General features: G+C 38.0%; 1 protein-coding gene and 1 non-coding gene across 2 annotated transcripts in view; both read right to left on the bottom strand.

Moving 5' to 3' along the window:
- Positions 1–15,910: 15,910 nt before the first annotated feature.
- Positions 15,911–20,964, bottom strand: part of LOC109431247 (phosphatidylserine synthase) — a 31,905-nt gene continuing 26,851 nt past the window's right edge. The window contains exon 6 of the mRNA XM_029868477.2: positions 15,911–17,072. Within this exon, the coding sequence (XP_029724337.1) occupies positions 16,990–17,072 (83 nt within the window). The 3' untranslated portion in view covers positions 15,911–16,989. The remainder of the gene's footprint in view (positions 17,073–20,964) is intronic.
- On the bottom strand, positions 17,252–17,406 carry LOC115264797 (U11 spliceosomal RNA). The gene has a single exon (XR_003896358.1). It is a non-coding gene; the product is annotated as a U11 spliceosomal RNA (small nuclear RNA).

Genomic DNA, 20,964 nt, shown 5'->3' with positions numbered 1-20,964 from the left:
CCCTGCACTGCTACATTGGTGAAGGTGGCATCGTTACTGGCTGTTGCGGGAAAGATTGCGGAAAGGTTGCCTTGCTCGGAAGTGATTAATTATTCGCGATTTTCTATATGCGAAGTTCTACGGCAATGTGTATTCGTCAGACTCTGTTTAATCCTCGCCTTTCTGTAGTATCTACTAGTATATTGAATATAGATTATACTGGCCAATAAACATTATCTATGGATTTATGTATGCCCAGAAGAGTAGTCCAGTTATTCGATAGCGAAGTCATCTTGATTTGTATACCGATGCTCATTTTGGGGTTTAATTGCATGCAACGGAGGTATCACGCTGCTTTATAAGGTTTGCAAACTTAGACGGTTTCCAGTCGCCATTCATTTCATTTTTCTTCATAATTTTGTATCCGATAAAGGCTATTAAAGCTCCTTGTACTATGTTCCATAAGAAAGGCATCGAATTGTTCTCATTTGTGTTAAATTTATCAACAATTCTCTCAGTATCAACACGATTTTCTGCATTGCGGGCTTCACGGCGTCCATCAACACGATCGATTCTTTCGCGATTAAAGCGTTCTTCAGACATGCGGCGTGAACTACGATTCAGTCGTTCTTGCTCATTGCGTTGTTCATTTCGCTCTCTTCGATCTTCCTGGTGGTTTTTCTCATCTCGCACTTCTTCACGAATTCGCTGATCCTCACCGATGGTGCTGTCTCTACTATCTTCACTCGCGAGTTCACGTTCCATTCGTTCAATCCTTTCCAAACGTTCATCCAGACGATCCACACGTTCACGGCGTTCATTAGCTCTGTCTTGTCTGCGTTCATCGTTCGTTCGAGCACGTGTATCACGGAAACGCCGTTCATCGAAACGCTCTTGACGTTCACGTCGCTCATCGCTTCGCTCTTGACGTTCACGTCGCTCATCGCTTCGCTCATCGCTTCGCTCTTGACGTTCACGTCGCTCATCGCCTCGCTCTTGACGTTCACGTCGCTCATCGCCTCGCTCTTGACGTTCACGTCGCTCATCGCCTCGCTCTTGACGTTCACGTCGCTCATCGCCTCGCTCTTGACGTTCACGTCGCTCATCGCCTCGCTCTTGACGTTCACGTCGATCGTCATTTCCTGATCGACGTTCTTCAACAGTCAATCGACGTTCTTCAGAATGAGAATCGAGACGCTCAGACATTCTTTCACCGTTGACACGATTCTCCTCAGATCTTCCGTTGATGTCTCGTCGATCGTAGATTCGTTCTTGTCTGCTCTCCAAGCGATCGTTGTCCCGTCGATCGTTAGTAGCATCGGAACGATCCTGGCGTGTTAGACGTTCATCGCGTCTATCTGACCGTCGTTCAGCGATTCTCTCGCGATCACGTCGATCGAACCGCTCGGCATCACGACGTTCAGCTCGATTAAACAACAGCAGACGTTGTTCCTGATCTTGGTCCAAACGATCTACTCTTTTATCCGAATAGAAACGGCTTTCGTCTTCATTGTCGTTGCACAAGCCATCGGCATTGCAATAGCGCCTGTCCAAAAGACCATCGATTATTGGTGCAAGACAGAGCACCAGCATGGTCGTCCCCATCAAGTACACCAACTGCACGTTAGCCTTTGATTTTCCCATTTTATTACTGCACTTGAGACTTTTTCACAGGGTATGCTATCTATGCAACACTAAACGGTTAACTGTGGCAGTTTCCTGTAACGGAAACTCTTTTTATACGCATTGCAGAGCTCTTTAGCGCCAGCAAGTTCAATAGAAGATTAGTTCAAAATTTCATTTGTCTTCAATTTCGCAGTTCAACGGTTTTCTATTACAGAGAACACAACTATGAATGGGTGACTGTTCCCGATCCGATAAAAAAATGTCCTCCGTCATACGACAGAAAGGATAACCAACCACCAAGTAACAAAACAGCATCACGTGTCGTTCGCCGGCACTGTCCAAGTGTTGGAGTGTGATAAGAATGAAAACAGATGGGGTACCTTTTTGATGACGTAATAACGAGTGCGGTTGTGGTTTAGAGATAAAAAGACGCACAAGGAAAGCTACAAATTGAACTTGAAATTGAAAAATTGATGAATGAATTTCACTTACGTCATTGCATTTTATCCTATCCCAGCCGAACACGAATACGATTAGTTATGCGATTAGATTTAATAGCCTTCACTATTCTGCCGGAAAGGGTATTCATTGAATTTTGTGTTGCTCTTTAAAAAATGTGCAACATTTAACAATTGTTGTGTAGGTATATGGAACTTGATTTCGAAAACGCATTAGGCTTTACGATGTTTGCAGGGATAGCTATTGACTACCTATATGATAAAATGGGATTGGTGCGCTTGTAATTACCATAATGTTTTGCTAAAAAGGCCTGTACTCGAAAAAATGCACCACAGAAAGTGAATAACGTTTAATCCAAATGCCTGATTTTTTTAAATACAGTTACTGTATAGGGTTATTGATCCGATCATGGAGGAGTTAAACACTGGGTTCGTGTTTAAACCACAATTGTATCTCCCCAAGCAAACTTTTTACATGGATTGAATTGAAAATAATAAAATCTTTCCTTAATCTACGGGAAAATAACGAAATATTGCCAATTTCATGTTGTTATGAGCAGTTTATTCGTTTTTATCTGAAAGAACATTAGGAGTACTCACTAAACAGATTAAATTGCAGAGTAAGCCATGATTTTCTGCTTATTTGAAATGTTTCATGATTTTGTGAATGAAATAATCAAAGATTGCCTTGGTGATCACGACGTTTAATCAGTTTAACCCTTTGGAGCCGGAGGGGTCAATATGACCCCGGCAATGAAAACAAGCATAACAAACGCATTCGAGACCGGCGAGGTTGCGGCAGCAGTGGCGAAAATATCCGGCTCCAAAGGGTTAATCAGTTTACGCTGTTAAGTGAATCCCCCTATTGTGTTCCTAATGTTGCGGTATTTGTTCCTATTGTTGGGGTATCCCATTGAAAGCATATGGGATATCGCAGCATTAGGAACACTACCGCAACAATAGGAACACAGCAGCAAACACATTAAGGAAAATATTTTTTTTCAAATTGGTTTTTAGGCAAATCTTAACCCATATCCGCCCAGCGTCCTATTTATAGGACAGATGCCCCGAACGCCCAGCGTCCTATAAATAGGACAGTCTTTTTAATGTGAATATCTCCAGAATTACGCAAAATTTTAGAATGCTTTCTTCAGAGAAGATGTTCTCCACACCCATACCATGCTTATAGTGGACAATATAGTTTGTGACTGGTTCACTAGGTGGCGTAAACGATGCTGCAAAGATTACATATTGTCATGATCTTTGAGCTTCATTTCCAATGCGAAAAAAAAAATTTCCCTGGAATCTTGACAATGGTTAATAATTTATAGTTCATTTCTTCGGCAGAGTTGTTAATCAATACCTACAAAAGTCGATGTATGTATGATTGTATGTTTATGTGCTTGTGTGTGTATATGTTTGTATGTTTGTCTATTTGTATGTTTATATGTATGTACTTATGTATATATGGATGCCGGAACAAAGGCGTAACTCTGGAATGCATCAAGAAATTTCAATCAAATTTGGCATACACATTCCTTAGGATGTGGAGGTGGTAGTAGGAGTATTGGAATTCAAGATGGCGGCTCAGGTTCCAAGATTGCGATCAAAACTCCCGAATATATGCTTTTTAATGGCAATGCTGCTTTGGATACTATGCAATATGGGTATCTATCGATCGGGCTTCATAATTAGAACTCAAAAACGAATATCCGACGCCATTTTGAAATCCAAGATGGTGGCCATGGAATGGTAGTTTGAGCTATGATATCATGCAATAAAGGTATCTATCGATCGGGCTTCATGAGTAGAAGTCAAAAATCGATATTTGACGCTATTTCGAAATCCAAGATGGTGGACCATATCCAAGATGGCGGCCATGTAATAGTAGTTTGAGCTATAATACCATACAATATGAGTATCTGTCGATCGGGCTTCATAAGTAGAACTCAAAAATGAATATCCGACACCATTTTGAAATCCAAGATGGCGGACCATATTCAAGATGGCAGCCACGGAATCGTAGTTTGAGCTATGATACCATGCAATATGGGTATCTATCGATCGGGCTTGTAGAAGTCAAAAATCGATATTTGACGCCATTTTGAAATTCAAGATGGCGGACCATATCCAAGATTGCGGCCTTAGCTAAGTTTAAGCTATGAGACCATGCAATATGGTTTATGAGAAAAGGGTAGAGGGTCATGGTAGATGGTAGGGTAAACGGGGGAGCAGACGGTCGGGTAGAGGGTTTGGTTGAAGAATAGAGTAGAGGGAGTGGAGTAGAAGGTTATGGTAGAGGATAGGGTAGACGGTAGGATAGAGAATAGGGTTGAGGGTAGGAAAAAAGTTAGCGTAGAGAGTAGGGTAGACGGTACGATTACGTACCGTAGGGTACGGCAGTGGTTATGGTAGAGGATAGGGTAGAGGGTAGGGCAGATGGTAGGGTTATGATAGAGAGTAGGATAGAGAGTTGGAATAGAGGGCAAAGAAGACAGTAAGGTCAGGCCCGGATTTAAGGGGGGCAAAGGGGGCAAGTGCCCCGGGCCCCCCGATTAAGGAGGCCCCCCAAGAAACTGAAATTCAATTTATATTTCTCAACGAAGCCATATAAAATTCACGTCAATGGGCGTTCATATTTGGAAAAGGGCCCCTATAACCACAGCTGTTAATTCATCAAGACCATACACATAGATATACACATACGAAATGGTCATTGATAAAGGAAACTATTTGTTAATAACAGTTCCACAGTTACTGTGGAACTGTTCATGAAACACAAAGGCGAGAAGCAGTGTCCCACTGGGGACGTCACACCAAAAAAGGTATCTAAATTATTTCTGGTCATTTATCTGGATTTTCTCTTAAGAATAATTCAAAATCATAATTTTTGGTGCAGTATTTAAAAATACGAGATTTTCTCTAAAAATCCTTAGAAGTTCTTATCGAGTGGAAACAATTTTCCGTGACTTCAAGTTGACACAAAAAGTGTCTCTAAGCAGAGTGCATGAAAGTGAAAGATTAAGTTTTTGAGAGCAGCTTTACTTGTAGATCAATATAAATTTCAATAGTTTCACAAATTTATCTATTATTTCACAATGATTATATATACGTCTGTTGATTATGATTATATTCTAAAACAAATGCCTAATACTCATTTGCATCAGTTCGTTGCTATTATAGGCAAGAGAAGATTATGAATTCTGGAGATGTTTGGGAGTTAAGGCTAGATTTGAAAAGCGAGTGTCCTCGAAATAGTAGCTTTCCATATCTTTATGTTGGGTTTTACTGAAGATATCAAGATTTATTGCTACAGTTGCTCTCAAGAGTCTAATCTTTGTATAATTTGAATCTGCAAATACTCGTCGATCTCGTGCAATCTTAAATAAAGTTGCTTCATGTTTTAGTAGATTTTTAACTGAACGCTAAGTTCATAAACTTGCATAAATATTTTCAATTCGGATGAAAGTTTAAAATATATGTACTATCTGAACAAAATGTCATTTACGCTAGCATTTTGACATTTGAGCCAAATATCAATGTTCGAATAATTTTCTATTTGTCGGAGTTTTGGAGAAGTTCAGAAATCAGAAATTTTCAATATTAGGCATAAAACAGAAAAAATTAAAAATATTATACATAATAGGGGGATTAGGGGCATAATGGACACCCGGGGCGAAATGGACACCCCTGTTTTTGCCGAAACCGGTGACTTTTATGTAAAACTTTTAATGCATAAGTGTAAAGGAGCAAGTCATGGTTCTAATTTTCAAAAGTACCATTTATATTCCTTCAAAATAACCAAAATATCATTGAAATTGAAGTATGTTTTTCACATGATGGATTTCTTATAATTTCGAAGCAGTAGCAAATAAGGTATTACGAGTGTTTGAGTGTGTCCACCATAAAAACAAGTGAATTGTTAACTTATCTACATGTATACGCAGATTTAGTAATGGATGAAGTATTATATTTTTGACCAGAACTTACTCAAAATAGCAATTTCAATGTTGTAGTTGATTTGGGGCGAAATGAACACTGGCAATAATGAATGGATGCACGCGCGTTGCATAAAGTTAGGCGTTTTAGAGAGTTTGGAAAAATCAATCCGATTATTTTAGCCTAAAATTTATTTAATTAACTTTGATGCAATGCAAACTCGTCTAAGATGGAGTATTATATCTGTGGTATTGATCTCCGTAGGCAAATTTCTTAACTGGTCGATATTATCAAAGATGCAGCATAAAATGTGCAGGGGTGTCCATTATGCCCCGATGGGTGTCCGTTTCGCCCCGTACGTTTCCTGCCAGCCCCAAAAACACACGCTTTACAATTCATTATTTCTTTACAATAATGACTTTCTACCTACTGTAAATGATTGAAATATGTAGGAAACAAGTTAAAGTTGTAAGCCAACTGATAATATATTAAGTTTTTGTCTGTTATACAGGCCTAACATACTAATTTGCTTAGGATGTCCATTATGCCCCTAATCCCCCTACATAAGATTAGGAAAAAAAAAGTAATAGTATGGCTCATTTTTTCGAAATTTTGATTCTGGGGGCCCATTTTATAGGGTTTGCCCCGGGCCCCCCGAGGCCTAAATTCGGCACTGAGTAAAGTAGAGAGTGAAGAATTGAAATGAGATTAGATGAGCTGAGGTTTTTCGAGAAACCTACAGGAATTCTTTCCTGGATTTCTTCGAGCATTCCTTTCGAGAATCTTCCCAGGTTTATTCCCGGGATTCCTTCAGGTATTGCTTCCGAGATTGCTGTACGGATTGATCCGGAGTTCCCTACAGGGATTTTTGCAGGGGTTGCTTCGGAAAATCCTGAAAGGTTTCTTTTAGTTATTCTTTTCTGCAATCCTTCAGGGATTTGTGCTGGAATTCCTTCAAAGATTTTTTTCAGGATTCCTGCTGGGATTCCTCCCAAAAAATATAGATGTCTTCCGCATTTTTTTAGGCTATCCTAGATCATAGAGACATCTTCTATGGTTCTTGCAGGAATACCTGCTCAGCTTCTGGCCGGCATTCCTGTCGTGATCTCTCTAAAGATTCCATCAGGTTTCTTTACGGGATCCCTTCAGGAATAACTTCAGGGATTTCTGGCAGAATTGCTTAAGAAAATCCTGAAAGGATTTTTTCAGAAATTTTAACCACCATTATTTTATGGATTTTTGATGAAATTACTTAACAGATTCATTTTTGGGTACTTTCAAAGTGATCTGTTGAAACATGTTCAGAGAACCATAATGGAATTCATTCTACGAGCCGAAATCCTCGCTCGGGATTTATACAGCAATTCCTACCGGGATTTCTTCTGTGATTATTTCAGGGATTCCTACCAAGCTTTCAGCAGTGATTCCCTCAGAATTCTACCAGATTTGCCTCTCTGAATTTCTTCAGTAAATTCTCCCGGGATTCCATCAGGGATTTCTACCTGGAATGTTCTAACCACCACCCCCTCCCCCCTCGTTATGTTTTTCAGACTTTTGTACGTAATTCTAAATTAATTGGATGTGTTAATCACCGTTAACTGATATTTAACTGTTCTATTAATGTTTCTCGGTGAGCCAATGAAAACTACTGATTTAACGTTGTGACGTTTCGGTTTACTGTTTCTCTTCAGCTATCCTCAGATAATTTCAATCACCGCAGCAACTTTCACCTCCTTTACTGATGGGCGATCACGTACCTTCGAGAAGGTGGTACTAGACACTAAAGACGACCTTATAGTTGATATAAAAATACGTCAAAGGAGACAAATTAAAAGAAACAGTACTAAACACGATTCTGAAAAGTTTACGTATGGTGAGTACGTAAAGAGAATTTGTGGGGTACTGAAGGAAAAACTCAATTACTTTATTAGAAATCATTATCTGTGTAAAATCTAACTTCTACAGTATTTCAACGTTTGGTTATGCTACACATAGGAGTACTCTTTATTTGATTTGTTTAAAAAAATAAATTTGAGAAATGTTGAACACTACAGTCGAAACTACAAGGAACCATGCATTGCATACTTTTAGGCGTTTATCGGGTTAGGGGGATTAGGGGCATAATGGACACCCGGGGCGAAATGGACACCCCTGTTTTTGCCGAAACCGTTGACTTTTATGTAAAACTTTTAATGCATAAGTATAAAGAAACAAGTCATTGTTCTATTTTTCAAAAGTACCATTTTTTTTATGTCTTTATTTATGAGATTTTCAGCCCGAGGCTGGTTCATCTCAGAAAAGTACCATTTATATTCCTTCAAAATAACCAAAATATCCTTGAAATTGAAGCATGTTCTTCATATGGTGGATTTCTTATAATTTCGAAGCATCAGCAAATAAGGCATTACGAGTGATTGAGTGTGTGCACCATACAAACAAGTGTATGCATGTATACGTAGATTTAGCCATGGAAGAAGTATTATATTTTTGATCAGAACACACTGAAAAGCAATTTTAATGTTGTAGTCTATTCGGAGCGAAATGAACACTGGCAATTTTGAATGGATGTACGCGCGTTGCATACTGTTAGGCGTTTTAGAGAGTTTGAAAAAATTCAATCCGATTATTTTAGCTTAAAATTTATTTAATTAACTTTGAAGTTATGTAAACTCGTTTAAGATGGAGTATTATATATGTGGTATTGATCTCCGTTGGCAAATTACTTAACTGGTCGATATTCTCAAAGATACAGCATAAAATATGCAGGGGTGTCCATTATGCCCCGATGGGTGTCCATTTCGCCCCGTACCTTTCCTGCCAGCCCCAAAAAACACAAGGTTTTCAATTCATTATTTCTGCACAATAATGACATTCTACTAGCTGTAAATGATTGAAATACGTAGGAAACAAGTTAAAGTTGTAAGCCAACTGATAATATGTTAAGTTTTTGTCTGTTATAGGTACATGCCTAAAATACTCATTTGCTTAGGGTGTCCATTATGCCCCTAATACCCCTATATTTCTGCCCCAATTTAAAAATCCTTTTTCTATTCTTTTTGAGTGGTTATCATCTCTCTCTCTTGTTTAGAGCTGTATTGTTTCTATACGGATCAGAATATAACGATAGTGTAGAAGTTGTGCTGAAATAGAACTCGAGAAGATTACACAGCGTAACAAAAAATAACTTTTTGTCTGTCTCAAGAGCAAACTTATGTGTCTCCCAAGGATTTTGGGCCGCTGAATCCGAATCCGGGCTCAGATTTGCTCTAACACGTCACAATTTTGAGCTATACCTCAATTTATAGGGCAAAATATGCGATTTTGGGCTTTTTTGACTGCAAGCCATTAAGCAAGGAAATATTTTTTTTAAGCAATCAAAAGGTTAATTGGTCAAATAACATCTAAATTAGCGACTCATGCAAAATATTTCGTTTTACCAGATCGAATTTGATAGTTTTAAGCTATTTATGATAGGTACGATATTTCCCATACAAGTCATCCTCCAAAAGTTGCATGCAAGTTTTCATACTAACATAAAATGCTTAAATCTATCAAATTTGATTAGGCAAAACGAAATATTTTGCATGAGTCGTTAATTTAGATGTTAATTGACCAATTAACCTTTTGATTGCTTAAAAAAAATATTTCCTTGCTTAATGGCTTGCAGTCAAAAAAGTCCAAAATCGCATATTTTGCCCTATAAATTGAGGTATAGCTCAAAATTGTGACGTGTTAGAGCAAATCTGAGCCCAGATTCGGATTCAGCGGCCCAAAATCCTTCGGAGACACATAAGTTGGCTCTTGAGACAAAAAAATGTTGCGCTGTGTTATCAGATATTGAGGACCTACAATGAAGAATTTTTTTTTGTAGCTACACCATAGACTTTCATTTTTTCGTCAAATCATGCTTATTTTATTGGAACTTAGCCTTTAATAACAAATTTATTTAAAGTTTTAAAAATAATTACTTTTATAATCTTTTAGCTCTAGAACCGAAAATACCTAACCATTTTCGATATTTTTTTTTTGTTTGCAAAGTTTGTACATAGAAACGTTATGAGGTAATTTAATTCAATTTGATCTGACCTATAAAAAAAATTGTGGTCCGTACATGTTGTCAAATGTCACAATAATCAAACATGTTTTCTTAATTGTGACAAGTGTTAAGCAAAATGGCTCAAAATTTGACTGAGAACAGTTTAAAATAATAGTTTAACGCTGTCAAATTTTGATAAGAATCGGGGCAGTATGGACAGTCCTACAGTCCAAATAGTGCACACGAACCTTAGCATTGTTAAAATGTGCATAAATTTACTCTGACACGGTTTGATTCGGTTGATTTCTAGAAAAAAGTCCAAAAACGATTTTGATTTTTATGACTTAACGTCAAGAACCTACAGTAATGTTTCCAGACGTTTTTACAAACTAACAGCATAATTATAGCTAAAACCATTGTTTACAGTGGTGCACAAAATTCCAAAAATCTCATTTTCTCGCGTCTGAGATCTTCACCAATACTCTACCGATTTTTATGAAATTTTCATAGCATCAGAAACACATACTGTATAGTAACTGTTTAAAATATCAGTCGTTTGCATGCGTTCAATCAAAAGTTATACACTATTTTCGCATTCGTGCGAAAAAATGACAGTTGACTCGAATAGCAAGAAAAACGAGGAGAATCAACTTCATTTTCTGAGATACGACAAACATTTGATCGCTTTTGGTAGATAAATTTGGGGCTATTGCTTGTCTCTTCAGCTCTCTACTACTTGGTGAAAACTTGGACAGTTGAAAAGTTAAATATTTGGCATTGGCCAAATATTGAAATTCTAGCTACACAGTCTTACCTCGATTTAATAGATCCTCGATTTTATGTACATGTTTTAATGGTAAAATTTGTCATATCCAACCAGTTTTAAACTTGATGCCTCATAATGCAGGGGGTCTCAGCCTTTTGACACCTCATGACATACCGTGATTTCGGGTGAAATTGAACGACGTGAGAGCCATTTTTATTGGTTGAAAATAACGCTTTAAACTTAATATAATTTGTAAAATATGTCCATCATCTGGCTCAAGAGCTATTGAATGATGAGTTGACATGTATTACAGCCAATTAGACACATATTTCTGTATAAAATTCAATATTTTCCGAAACTGCATGTTAGGCGAACCTCAAAGACACTTTCAAACTTTTGTTACCGTAGCTGTATCGCACAAATAATGAATATTTGAATTTTTGTCTCTAGCTGCCAAGTATTCCCTTAATCCGATTTCGTCATCAAAAGTTCTATAAATATTGAAATTTTGCATTAAATTGTACTTTTCTGTACTATGTACTATTTAGTATAAAAATTGCATACTTTTAGGCGTTTTCTTAAGATTTATTTAACTTCAAACTTAAATAATTAAAAGTTTAGTAAACTTGTAAAAGTTTTGCATAACTTTTCGCATTCCGGGTTGGTTAATTAAAGCGGAAAAAATATTTTCAGCGCTTACAACAACATTTCACTGACTGATCAATTTCACCCCGAAAGTAAAATTTTTGATTTTTTATTTCAAATGATATGTTTTGTAATAAAATGATTTGCAGTAGAATTTTCAACCTCTTTGACTGATGAAAACCATGGTCGTACTTGTTTTAAAGCATTGAATGTAACCATATCGATAAGTATTCAAAAATTATTCGCCAAAAACTGCGAAAAGTGATCAATTTCACCCGAAATCACGGTAGGGTATCGGGATGCTTCGTTAGCATAGTCCCCTCGTTCGGCCTATCTTAACGTTAACCAAAAACTCAAACAAACATGCCGAACTGGATATCGGAAAAGCTATGCGCCAAACAACTGTAACATTTCGTTTCAATTTTAGCACTTTGGAGTATTAAAACTGTATGAAAATGTCACTTTGTTTAGCTTTTGTAGACGCCATGATTCTTCGTCTTAGTGGGTGGTCAATACACATGATCATAAATGGCATGATTCTGGAATATTTCGAATTGCCTTTTCAATAACTGAACATTTGATGCGACGGTCAAAGATGCTAGTTTGAATGTGTATGTTTGTTTTTAATGAATAATAACTATTTTACAAATTACATGTGAGCCGAATATTGAGGACATTTTTTTTCACTATGTACCCAAATCTTGGCCCATCAGTAAAGTGACGTCAAAAACACCGATAAAGTGACGCCAACAACATTGCTTGCGTAAGAACCAGAAAGAACGAACAGAAAAATAGATTTTGTGTGCGGTGACTGCAAAAATATAACACAATAATCGGGTTGCATTGTTTTAGTTACTAAAAAAGAAAGAACTTTAGTTTAAGTGATTTATTTACAGTTTTTTTGAAAATTTGGCTCCGAAAATGTAATTTGAAAGTATGATTGGTGAACAAACAGAGATAATACCTCAGCAGAAATATTGAAAAAATGAGATAATAAGTGGTTCTAGTGCATGGAAAGCAATAGGCCAACGTTGTATCCACTAATAGGCCAATTTTTGTACCATAGACCAACGTTGCATACCATCACATCGTATCTTTTCAACTTAGTTAAGTAAATTCTTGAATATTTACGTTAGTTTACTTCCAATTGGTGAAACATGCATTGCCTAGAGTGCGTAATAGGGTCAACATATTATTTCTAGTGCTATTAATTCATGAGTTATGGTCAACATTGTCATGGCGGTTTGAAAATTAGGCCAAGGAATGATCCATATACCCTACTTCGTTTTATATATTTACCTAAATCTCGTACTTCCCTTTCTGACTTCATTTTTTATAAATATCTCTCGCTTTGTCGATGATCACGCTGAGCGAAGTATATGGGGTGTTTCTCTGGCGATATTTTTTACAGATCCCTTGCCAATGCAATGACAACATTATTGGTGGATGCATGCAAAATGCTTATTCGTCAGACTTCTCCTCAAAGCTTTCTAACCAACTTCTATCAAGATTTCTTATGACTTCCTCACCGAGAATTGTAATATGTTCTTGAGGTTTTTAGTAGATGCTCTTGGCGTGTACTTCGCTTGTTTGAATTTCAAAATGTTTAGCAACTTCCATGAAAAGATTACTATAGTGATTCGGCAAATCACTGACGAGATGTGTAATAAATTATTTCCACTGCTTCATGGTAAAATCAGACAAAGCTAATTAGTCAAGGTGCCAAGATTTAAGCGCCCCTTCACTGGTACATTCCCATAGATGAATTATGGAAGAATCTCTGAAGGAACCGTTTGAGCAATTCCTGAAAAAACTGCTGGAACAACTTCTGCAAGAATCCATGGAACAACTTTAGAGTAATTTAAAACAAAATCTAAAGAAAAATCTAAATGAACTCCTGAACGAATTTCTAAAAAAAGGAGTATTTTAAGAATCCATAGATGGATTTCCTGGAATACCTGAAAAAACACTTGGAAACCCTTTTGAGTAACCAACACCAACCACCAATTGGCTTCTTTAACGGTGTTGAGATCAGTGCTGCAATTTTTCGACAGGCCTTTATGATAGCGATATTTTGCTTTTTTCATTTTCTCCGTTTTGGTTTTCCTGTCAATGTTGCTTTCAGATCAGCAACACGGGAGCGAAATGAAATAGGTACTCACACTCGCACGCAGCGTGCTGAAAGCGAGAGCTGACAGGGCTAAATTTCCATTCAATTTTCTGTAGTTGAGTGTTTTCACCCGTGGTAGCATATAGGGCACTCACTCTCACAAGCCACCGCTTGAGACGAATGCCCTTTCAGCATGAGTAGTGTGTGGATGATTGGGAATGGGCCTTTTCATTTGACGTCTTGAATCAGCTGATTGTTCGGGCGTTTGACAGTTCTTCTATGAAGATGACACGTTCTTATTAGCAGCTGTTGTTCAAGCTTTGTAAACAAATGCTGATATATCTGCATGTCAAACTGAGCCAAAATCCAAATTTTCATGAATTTTGGAGTCCGGGAGCCTGTTTTAAAATCAATTTTAAGTTTGTATGGGAGCGATTTGTCGAATCACCCCTTGATTCAACCAGCATTAAATGACGTTGTAACATGTAAAATACCTGCCCCAGGCCAAAATACGTCCAGTACCCTACTCCGTGATTGACCGGAGCAATCGAAATGGCACAGAGAAACAATGAATGGTACTTGGGCCTAGCACAGCATCCTCTATGTACACATTTCGAGAACTCTCAACTACATTAAGGTTAATAACGGCGCCGGCCACGTCCTTACGATCATCGAGAATAGGAAGGAATGTTAGTAAGACAAATGTTGTTATAGAGACGAAGAATCACTGCATCTCCGCGTTTGTCTCAGGATTGAATTCTGGATAGTAAGGAAGAATAACCATTGTCGAGATAAGAGTACAGAGATCAGACAATGAATCAATATATGGGTAATTCTCGCTGAGACCGACCCACTATTTACACCTTGTCTTCAAAAATGTTTAAGGTGCCGATTTTCTGAAAGCCCTCGCCTAAAAAGTAAGAAAAATGCAATTGGTTACTCAAATTGATGGACCCCCCGTTAGTTAGAGCCACAACAATTTGTGCAGACCCCTCGATTTTGGTCAAATGGTGGCTCACTTAAACCGTTATAACTCGAAAGTTTCTCCAACAACCACCTCAAAACGAATTGTTGTTGAAAAGAGGAAAGATAGAGCTACTATTTACAATAATAAAAAGTTAGGTCGGCCATATTGGTTTTGGCCACCATCTTGGATTTTTATACCAAAACATTTTTTTCACCGTGAGGGCAACCACCGATTTTCAAAATTTTTGTAGCAACTGAAAGCTGAGACATTTATACATAACATATAAAAAAATTAGAGATGTCTTTTTCTTCTTTCAAAAGTTATCTGCCGCTTTGTAAATCATGCCACTTTTGCGCAATGGGGCTGGCCGTTTACATAAATGCAGCGTTATTTCGCAGTGTTTACGAACACGAATTTAAATTCTGAACCCACTAATGGAAAGTTGAAGGTTTAAGCTTTTCAAAACACTAAAAAAGTTATAAAGGCAATGCCCGCATCATTGAGAAACAGTCAAAAACGGAAACGAACCTCCCGATTTGGCCAACTTTTGCGGCACGCGTCTTTGTGTATACATGCAAGCGTAAACTCGGATGCTGTTGCATGTCGTTGCCGGTGCGCATGGAAATGTATGGAGAAAACGTGGCCTTATTTACAAAACTGCAGATATCTTTTGATAGGAAAAAAAGACATCTCTAATTTTTTGATATGTTATGTATAAATGCCTCAGCTTTCAATTGATGCAAAAATTTTGAAAATCGGTGGTTGCCCTCATGGTGAAAAAAAAAATGTTTTGGTATAAAAATCCAAGATGGCGGCCTTTTTATTATTGTAAATAGTAGCTCTATCTTTCCTTATTTTATCCTTTTTATTATTGTAAATAGTAGCTCTATCTTTCCTCTTTTCAACAACAATTCCTTTTGAGGTAGTTTTTGGAGAAACTTTCGAGTTATAACGGTTTAAGTGAGTCACCATTTGACCAAAATCGAGGGGTCTGCACAAATTGTTGTTGCTCTAACTAGCGGGGGGTCCATCAATTTGAGTAACCAAATGCAATTTCCTTACTTTTTTAGCGAGGGCTTTCAGAAATTCGGCACCTTAAACATTTTTGAAGACAAGGTGTAAATAGTGGGCCGGTCTCAGCGAGAGTTACCCATATACAAACCGCCGCCTACAACCACTCTACACCAAAAAAAGCCAAAAAGAAAATTCGATCGCGCGTCTCCACCCCACTAGTGAGCATAAACTTTTAGTCTATTCCACACAGAAATGAACTGAACGCGACGCTTAACTTAGACTAATCTAATCTGCACTAATCTGCACCTTTCAACTCCGCCTCCAATACCCTTGAATTATATGGCCTGTCATCACAAATATAAACAAAATACTCGGTGAAAAATTCTTTTATTGAAATTTCTAAAACAATCATTCAAATGTCTTTCGTTTGAGTCTTAATGACTAGAAACTTTCACTGAAAACACAAATGAACTATCTACACTGCGCCGGAAACCTATAGGAAGCTAGATTTACAAACCTATTTTTACTATTCTACTGCATAGTCTTAATAGCATCTCTGAACGGTGTCTTCCATATAATGTTTACTATCAACATTGTACTCCACTGGTGTATGACATCAATGTGAACTAATATAGAAATTGCATTCATTTGCCGATGTTGCACGATCATATGGACTTATAAAATGATATGTCATTTTATCATCAACGCAAGCAAGGGTTGGATACAGATATAATCCGTTCGAGTTTCTAAACTGTTCAACTCATTGTCTTGTGTCATACTATTCAGACTCAACCCTATCAGCAAGTCATACACAATCACATTCAATTTTATGTCTCAACAAGGCATATCGATTTTTCTTTTTTTTTCTGCAAATATTTCTAAACTTGGCTCAGAAACAGAGACCAGGCTAATTAAACGTTACGCAAACTGCTTAAAGAAAAAAAAAACTAATAACAGAACTTAACCGCAGAATTGCGTACCGACACACAAAATATGTCTACATTTTAATTCACGTTCAATGAGAATTAAACTTGATGTTTTGCAACTATTTTAGTAGTACTGTTCTATTTAATTCCAACTACAAATTCTTGAGTTCATTATAAGCCAAAATACGAAAAACTGAAGGCAGTCCAAGTATTTAAGATCGAAATGCATGTACTTGTCAAAGCATACCCATTATGTAGTTGGAATTCAGTAGGAACATGGTACTTACTCGAGTTTATATTTACAGGTTTCCACTAAAAACATCCCCGGTTTTTGTTATAAGTAGTAAGAAGTAGATAAAAGATGATCAAAATTCGCAACAAACAGAAGTAAACTACGCATAGTTGTTTTAATAGTCATTAATGCGAAAAAGCATTTTGAGAAAGCAAATATCAACTGAAAAAAGCCAGTTCCGCAATCAGTCAACGTTTCTCACGAGTTTGTCGTTCCCATCAATCAATTAAATTAATCCTGTTTAACACTACTATGCTGAGATCTTACTTTTTTGCTAGGAGTGGTTTTGGGAGAGTTTTTGGCCGATGATTTTCCTATAAGAAAAAAAAAATGAAAACAGGTAAGAAATTAATGCAGAACTTATCTAGAATTAGCCATACGCATACACATGAAAAAGCAGCACCTACATATAAACAAACTAAACAGAATAATCTTCTCATCAGTCGTTTGATTTGTAACTATTCCACACACCTAATTTCTTACAAAGCTAAGGGAAGACGTCGACGCATGCAGGCAGCAGCAGTCAACTGTCTTCGGGCGAAAAATTATGTGCTAGGTATGTCTTGATAACCATACCTCACCTGGCCGTACTCCTAGAAGGAAATGCGACCGGATGTGCCATATAAACGTAGAGCAAGCACCCTTTTATATTAACTACATGGGGAACAGCATGTCGCACATGATTACCGTCGGTCATGTTACGCTAGCGATGCATAAACGTCGTTCAAAGAATAAACTTTTATGTTGTAGAATTGCTTTTTTAAACTTTTGAGTTGTTGATTCCGTTTTATTATGATTGTAATGTAATACTAAATAAATCAGTGAATGAATACATGGTGTGGCAGGCCCGTCAATATTCTATGCACTAATGCCCCAGGAAATCAAGGAAAATTTACTAAAACTTTATGGGCCGACCGGGTATTGAATCCGTCATCCTCAGCATCTTGCTGAATATCCACTCATTTACCATTGCGGCCTTAACCTTCCGTAACTCGCGCGGTTGACTACCTGCGTCAGCACCACGCTAATGCTGAGTACAAAAAGCGAGATTTTTTCATCGTGTTGTACAAAATACAACAGCGCGATCGCTCGAGGGTTAAAATTCCAGACGTAATTTAGCCCACAAGTTTTAGTAAAAGAAATACTTCGTTTGGTTTTGTATCTCAAGGGGCAACTTTGTTTTAAATATACATCAAAGCTTAAAGCTGTGTCACTAGAAATTAAGTCGGCTAAATACTATAGTTTCCAAAATAAAATGAAAGTCGTGAATTTCTATCAACGATCCAAATTTGTGATGCATAATTATGTGCTGATTTCAAGATCGTGCTTTAAAAAAAAGAAAAAGAAAAAGAGAAGAGAAAGGTTAAAAAAAGAACGATTTTATCTAAAAATCTAGTTTTACAGTTTTAAAAAATATAGAATTTACTGAAATTCAAATATTTTACGTTGCATTCCACCTATTTTTAATCTATTGCACGGATAGAAAGCTGAATATAATATATTTTGATCATTTTTTAGCATGATGTGATCATCAGCTTACCGAGTTCAAAAATGCTGAAGTTAGTGTAATCTCACGGAAAATCAAGAAAAAAAAGTTATCAAATTCGCGAGTACGAAGTTGTCGAATGTGTGTGAAGGTTTACGTGAGAAATAACGAGGGAAATATTTTATGCTTCTTTTTCACGCACATTCTGACAGTTCCTTACGAGGTTTTTCATTAGAGCGACAAAGAGTTGGAATCTCTTCTACCTTCGTAGTCGCGAATTCACTGAAGTTTTTTACGACGAAAATGGTACCGCGTAAAAAAACCGCGAAAAATATCAAGTCATGGTAGATGTCAAACAAATTATAGATTTCATGGGGTATATAGGACGTTTCTGTGAGGTTGCCGATACGTTTTGTGGGTTTCACAGGGTTTTAGGTGGGTCCAGGATGTTTCAAGGAGGATTGAGAGGTTTTTCGGGAAGTTTGTGGGGGTTTCAGGGGGTTCCATGATGTTTTAGTAGCGTTTCAAGGCGTTATAGGACGTTTATGGGAAGTTGCAGATGCGTTTTAGAGAGTTTCAAAGGGTTCCAGGAGGTTTCAATGGGGCTTTTTGGGGACATTCAATGCGTTTCAGGGTGTTTAAAGGGATTACAGGACGTTTTTGAGCATGGTTTCCTAAACAACTGTGGGCCGCGACCGCCCAGGGGGGTCGCCGGCCTTCATCCAGGGGGTCGCTAGGGACAGTCGAATATTTTAATGTAACAGACAACATATGAGAGAATATTGTGGATCGAGAAAGGTTCGTCGTGAGTGTAGAATTAGCATAAGTTAAAATACACGTAAATACAAACAAAAAAAAAAAAAAGGTTCGTCGTCAAAAAGGGGTCGCGCATCAGAAAATTTTGGAACCTATGTTTCAGGGAGGTTTCAGATGCGATTCAGGGGAGTTTAGGGGGCTTCAGAGGTTTTTAGGATATTTCAGGTGGGCTTTTAGTTACACGACGTTTCAAGGGAGGTGTGATAGGGTTTCAAGGGAGGTGTGATAGGGTTTCAATGGATTTCAGGGAGTTCCAGGATGTTTCAGGTGGGCTTTCAGGGACGTTTTAATGCGTTTCAAGGGAAGTTTGACAGGGCTTCAATGGATTTAAGGGGATTCCAGGACGTTTTAGGCGGGCTTTTGGGTGCTTTTCAAGGAGTTGCAGGATGTTTCAGGAAGGCTTCAAATGCGTTTCAGGGGGTTTAAGGATGTTTCAGATGGAATTTTAGGGGCTTTTCAGGGTCTGTCAAGGACATTGGAGGGAGGTTTTGTAATGCTCCTTAAATCCGCTGAAAACCGTCCAGAACTCCCTGAAATCCAGTCGAACCTCCTGTAACGTACCTGAGAACATCGATAACCCGCTGAAAATCTTCTGAAAATTCCCAAAATGCCTCCAAAATCAAAACCCAAAAAACTATGTAAGGCACCTAAAACCTTTGAAAATCCTCTGAAGCTTCTTGAAATGCCTCAGAAATCCCCCTAAAACCTACCCGGACCACATATGTAACGCACCTAAAACTCTTCAAAACCCCTGAAAACATCTCTATAACGTATCTGAAACCCATCGAAAATCTTCTGAAGCTACTCGAAATGCCTCTGAAATCTCCTTAAAACCTGCTCGGACCCATGTAACGCACCTGAAACCCCTGAAAACTCCTATGTAACGCCTCTGTAATGTTTTTGAAACCCGCCAAAATCCTGGGGAACATCCTGGAACCCTCCGAAATCCCCGAAAACGCCTATGTAAAGTCTCTGAAACCCACCGAAAATCCTCTGGAGCTTCTTGAAATGCCTCAGAAATACAGTACAATTTGTAATGCTGACATAAGTACACAAACCAGCAGCGCTTCGTAGCTGCTTGAAGAACACTCTTTCAGCTAGAAGCTGTGACGAAAAACCTGTTTGCGCAACCACACAGCTTGTTCAAGGTTCAATTAAGATACACCGGGGTAAGTTGAAACGGGTGGGGTAAAATTAAACAGCGGGTTAATGGGGACTCCTATTTGATCAAGTCTTCACATCTTCCGGGAATTCTCCCGAAGTTGGAATAGAGTGCAGTAAAGGCAGCCCCAGTGCGACAAGTGATTTATTTCAGAAAACCAAGTTTGGTAGTTGTATGGTGCTTGTTTTGCAGCCGTGTATTAGCTTATGATTTATATTTGACTAGCTTCCTTTTTATTCAGCGTTGACTGCTTCAACTCGATTGTTACACAACGGAAAGCAAATGACTGAAGCTTAAAGCGCTGAAAATGTTAGTTGGAAATCCCCTTAAAACTCGCTCCGACCCTAAGTAACGCCTCTTAAATACCTTTCAAACCCTCCTGAAATATCTTGGAACTCCATGAAATCCCCAGAAACCCCTTGAAACACCCTGCAACCCATAGAAACGCCTTAAAAGCCCTCCTCAAACATCATGGAACCCCCCGAAAGTTTCGGGCCGAAACCTCTATTCTTTATTTCATATCTACCGTGACTTGACTTTTTAACGCATTTTTTTTAAAATAACGCGTACCGCGTAAAAAAAACTTCAGTGTAAATGAATGCCATTGATCAGTGTAAATGAATGCCATTGATCAAAGTGTAAATGAATGCCATTGATCAAAAGTTTGGGCGAACTCCTCAAGGGGCCGTTCATAAACCACGTAGACTTTTTGGGGGGAGGGGGGGAGTTGGGTCTGGCCAAA

This window comes from Aedes albopictus, chromosome 3 (assembly GCF_035046485.1).
Source record: "Aedes albopictus strain Foshan chromosome 3, AalbF5, whole genome shotgun sequence".
Lineage (NCBI taxonomy): Eukaryota > Metazoa > Arthropoda > Insecta > Diptera > Culicidae > Aedes > Aedes albopictus.
The sequence above is the reverse complement of the archived record's forward strand: the minus strand, read 5'-3'. Positions and strand labels throughout refer to the sequence as shown.